This window comes from Perna viridis, chromosome 8 (assembly GCF_037379345.1).
Source record: "Perna viridis isolate PV_CMFRI_1.1 ecotype Kerala chromosome 8, ASM3737934v1, whole genome shotgun sequence".
NCBI classification, from domain to species: Eukaryota; Metazoa; Mollusca; class Bivalvia; order Mytilida; family Mytilidae; genus Perna; species Perna viridis.
The window spans coordinates 20106951-20112088 of record NC_142452.1 but is presented as its reverse complement, the minus strand read 5'-3'; the positions used below and the strand labels follow the sequence as shown (position 1 = coordinate 20112088).

General features: G+C 32.0%; 1 protein-coding gene across 1 annotated transcript; it reads left to right on the top strand.

Moving 5' to 3' along the window:
- The first annotated feature begins 939 nt into the window (after nt 1–939).
- Nucleotides 940–3667, top strand: LOC148609693 (uncharacterized). The gene is made up of 3 exons (XM_088540999.1): nt 940–1126; nt 2443–2673; nt 2975–3667. Exons 1-3 carry the CDS (start codon nt 1069–1071, stop codon nt 3316–3318), a joined length of 633 nt encoding a protein of 210 aa, XP_088397125.1. The 5' UTR covers nt 940–1068; the 3' UTR covers nt 3319–3667.
- Nucleotides 3668–5138: the final 1471 nt, after the last annotated feature.

Here is a 5138-nt window from a genome sequence, read left to right as displayed (position 1 = left end):
AGTCCTTTTAGCAAAGCATCATTGAAAGGTACAATTAAAATACAGATAGAATAATCTAGAAAATATCTTTAACTGGAGACCTATATTTTATAGTATTTACCATTAATCAATAAAAACCCTCCAATTTTATGATTGGCATATATATCGGCGTCATTTGAAGTGCAAAAAAAAACAAAAACAAAAACAAAAACAAAAAAACTATGATACAAAGTGTTTTTCTTAATTTTTCACTTTTTACGTATCTTGTTCACAATTAATATATTGTTATATTGGTAGCATTTTTTCAAGGTTGAAATCAGAATACCATAATAAGTATATATACAATATATATATACAACATAATCAATGGAATATGTGAAATTATTTAACCAGCATATTGTATGAATGACAAACCTTAATGGGAAACAAAATAGTATTTACTACCTATTTATACATAGAACATGGTATAGATTGACATTTATTAATATGTACTTAGCACAGTGCGATTTATTGGGCTTAAAAATTGATTAAATCGTCAAGGTTGTCACCGAACGTAGTAAAATTTATCGTGTTGTACAAAATTGCATGGATTGATTTATCAAAAGCTAATGCAGAACTAACCATGATGTTCTATAAATGATTTTTACAGTACAGAAAGGATGTGTTATTTCATTTTAATCAAACAAAATATAGAACAAGCATATTGTGATTTTACCTAGTTGTAAACTGTTAGAGAGAGAACACCGGCGTACAAATATTATAAGACATCAATATGAACATGTTATATCAATGTATATACATACATGTATTTATTGTTTCCGGATAAAATCTACCTCTATAAAGTGCTTTTGTTACAAAAGATGAACTTCCACATTTGGCACCTAATGCGGAATAATTTAAAGAAACTTCGGTGACAAAAACAAAAACTGAAACTGTTTCTATTTCCACCGCTAAAGACTTTTACATACACAACTGGGCCTGGATATGTGTATACAGAAACCTCGGAATTTAAGAATACACTGCACGTTATTTCATTTGGCTTCTTGAAAATACTGAGTTTACATTAAAAATAAACTCTAAAAATACAGAATGTTCCTCTTCATATTGATAATAATTCATCTTCAATCGTACGGCAGAGGAAATAATGGTAAGTTTATGCATACGAAACTTAGAAAACCATGAGAATGGAATAATACAACTTCTTAAATTAACCTTTTGCATTTTTGGATAACAAAATATCAGTATTTTTAATGTTTTATCGAAGTTTTTTTGGTTTGATTATTTGACTGCCAACTAAGTTAAGGGTACGATTACCGTTTTTTTTTAATTATTGTGACACTCAAATAATTCTCATACAGAACCCATTGGTATGTTATTTTAACTATTACGTTTATGGCACAGCTATACAATTTGGATATGTAAAAGTAAACCAAACCAAAACATAGGCGGTCAGACAACTATTATTATAGTCACCAAGCAACGTGACAAAAATCATTTGAATATCTACAGACGTGACATATATACCTGGATATTCAAATAGCTTTTGCCAATATCCAAGCAGAAAAACCCGTACAATATCTAGAGGTTTTATTCCGCTTTATTCCGCTTACCCTACTGGTGCACCTGGTCCATGCTCCCAGTTTTTAGTGGAGTCCGAGTTCATTTGCTTTTGTTACTTTGTATGTATGATTTTAGTTACTTTATGTTCTTTGTTGTGTATGTCTGTTTTCCATGTCTGGTTTTTGTCCCAGGATTACATTCTCTTGATTATCGCTATAACCTTGGTTCCCTTGATAATTCCCTTGTGGATAGGCAAGGTAGAAGACATATTTCGCTGTCCTGCCGTTACGACGTCGGACGGCGTCTGGTACATTTGATATTTGGTTTAAATAATCTGTTAAATAGAAATTGACATGTAGCTACTCATATAAGCATTGGTCTAAGGTAAAGAAATTAGGGGAAATAATTCTGCAAATGTCACTGACATGTCTGGTCTTTGACCCTGGATTACATTCTTTTGATTACTGCTGTAACCTTGGTTCCCTTGATTACTCTTTATTAGCACTTAATTGTCACTTGTACTTCTCTCCGAGAATTACATTACAATCGTTGAATTAACAATATAAGATATTCTCTAACTTACTTCCAACAAAGTTAACCATCTCTCGACTTGTTATGTTAAAACTGATAACCTCAAATGTTAGTTTTATTTTCTTCTTGGCAGATACATCATAAATGGTTTTGCGTTTTAGACACAACAATTTGGAGAAATTGAGCTATGAAATTTAAACGATTAGCTGAAAGCTCGCGTTGAAAATACCATAATTCAATAATAAATTTCGAAGAAATCTGATAATACATTCGTTGCGATGAAAAAATCTATTAATGACAATTTATGTATGTCTCCAATCCCGGTTGAAGTATATGTAGTATTTCTTATTAATGTCCTTTTTTTTTCATTAGGACTTCAGTGCACAAATCTTCTCCTTGAAAGCAAACAGAAAAGGTTCTATACAGTAGATGTTGATACACTTAAGAAAGACTGTACAGTACATTCAATGACAAAGGAGAATCAGTACTCAAAGAGTGATTGTGTTTACCATGTCTCGTATGGCTTTACCATGACAGAACTCTGGGTCGACAAAGGCTGTCGAGCTGATTTCAGAATTTGCTTCGCTACTACTGAAGATAACAGTAAGGTCATGGACACAACTTGGTCCACCTTTTGTAATAAAAAGGAAATACAAATCACATATAAGATGATGAAATACGAATAAATCATCCTAAAATGCATCAAGTTAAAAAAAAAGAAAGAATGGGAAAAATGATGTAACAAACTAATACAGTTCTTTAAAGGTTCGATAAACTTTTACTATTAAAAATTAGCATATACCTAAATGCTAGTAAATATATTGATATACATGATTACTGGCATAAAGATATAGAGTTTGTGCCCTAGAATCATTAATATTAAAAAATATTGGTATTTTTGTAGGTTTTAAACACACAAGCCTTAATACAGATTTAGAGACAACACGTGCGCGTATTACAACAACTGATCCTCCAGTGACATCCCAGCTTCTTCAAACAGCAACTTTTGACGATATAAACTGTTGTCAATGTCAATCACCTAATAAAGTTGATTTCAATGACGTCATTACCGCCATAACGGTGGACAGAAGAAATACAAATTCATATTTGAGAACGAAAACATCAGCGCGTCAGGATGATCGCACGTCCTCAAAAGTAATTGGTTGGTTTGGTATTATAGTTTGTTCAATTCCATTCATTCTATCCATTTTTATCGACGCACTTAATCTTGTCATACATTTAAAGTAGCGAAAATATTATCTAGTTTTAGTTTGCATGATGATGACCATAAAACTTCTGCAGTGATGACTTCAATCTTGTAGTAACGTAACCATGTTCCAGAAGCCTAATTGTAAGAAGTCTAGCGCGAAACAATTTTGATTTTATTTATTGTTTGAAACCTTTGATTACAAATAACTCAAGTTTGGCGCCAGTATGCAGTGTTTACCATCAAGTTATTAGCTGGAATAAAATCCTTTTATCAATTTTACTTTTAAATTACTGGTATAACAATATCCTTGGTATTATTTACAGCTTGACCCCCTTGGCATAAATTGTTAATAACAAAAACATGGTTAAGTGCAAAGGTAAATAGTCCAGTAGTTCGCGGGTCATAATGTCGAAAGCAACAATACTATGATTATCAGAATTCGTATTAGGCAGCATATTGGCATGAATCAACACATATCATTGTGAAAGAGTAATCAAGGGAACCATGATTTAAGCGGAAATCAAAAGATCACAAGCCAACATATGACAGACAGGTTGTTTGTATGCACTAGTTTATCTTATGTATATCTACCTTAAACTCTTTTTCGCCCAGTGTGAGAAGACAACCCACAATATCAATAAAATTTTAATATCAGAAAAAAAAGGTCAGCGAAATATTTTAACAGACGAAGCACTTAATAAATAAGGGTAACAACAAAAATACCGAACAACGTTAGCATGTATTCCTAATGAAAAAAAACAACGTTGATTGGTTATTGTTAAATCACGTGCTATTACTTTAACAGCTGCACACTTTATTTCAACTATGAATGATTTATCTACTATGGATGCAATTGATTATGTTCTTGTTATCATGTATACTAATATTCATATATGTGCCACGAGTGGTAAGCAGCATTATCATTATCAGTATATTCTTAATTTAAAACAGTTGCAGTTTATTAACTTGAACGTTTTTAAATTATTACGAATGAGGCGTTGTATTATGGAATTAACACAATACCAGATATAAAGACAAGAGCAAGAAGCTTTTTTTTAAACTAGTCAACAAAGAAACGATACAAAGTTAATTTTGACGGTATGAATATATTTTTGTTTTCAATTTTAAATTTCTAACATAATTTATTACTTTCAATAACACTTATTGATCCTTTTTTCAAACTATTCTGGAAACTAGTACGATGGAACAGGGAATGGTACTTATTGGTTTTGTCGACGATTTTCTAGACGTGGAACAATATCGGATTTAAGGATTTCAGAAGCATTCTTTATAAGAGTAATTCAAATTCTGTAATATGTGACAACCCCCCAAAAATGTTATACATGCTTATATTGTGTTCACGTTTTTATGTGCCTATATGATGAAACATTTTATAATTCTTTAAAATCGTCAGGTCTTAGAAAATAACTCACATCGCAAATACAATAGATTTTATTGTATGTCAGTGTCATTTGCAGAATTATTCCCCTAATTTCTTTACCTTAGACCAATGCTTATATGAGTAGCTACATGTCAATTTCTATTTAACAGATTATTTAAACCAAATATCAAATGTACCAGACGCCGTCCGACAGCGAAATATGTCTTCTACCTTGCCTATCCACAAGGGAATTATCAAGGGAACCAAGGTTATAGCGATAATCAAGAGAATGTAATCCAGGGACAAAAACCAGACATGGAAAACAGACATACACAACAAAGAACATAAAGTAACTAAAACCATACATACAAAGTAACAAAAGCAAATGAACTCGGACTCCACTAAAAACTGGGAGCATGGACCAGGTGCATCGGTAGGGTAAGCGTCCTCTGTTTTTCTAGAAACACCCGCCGAGTT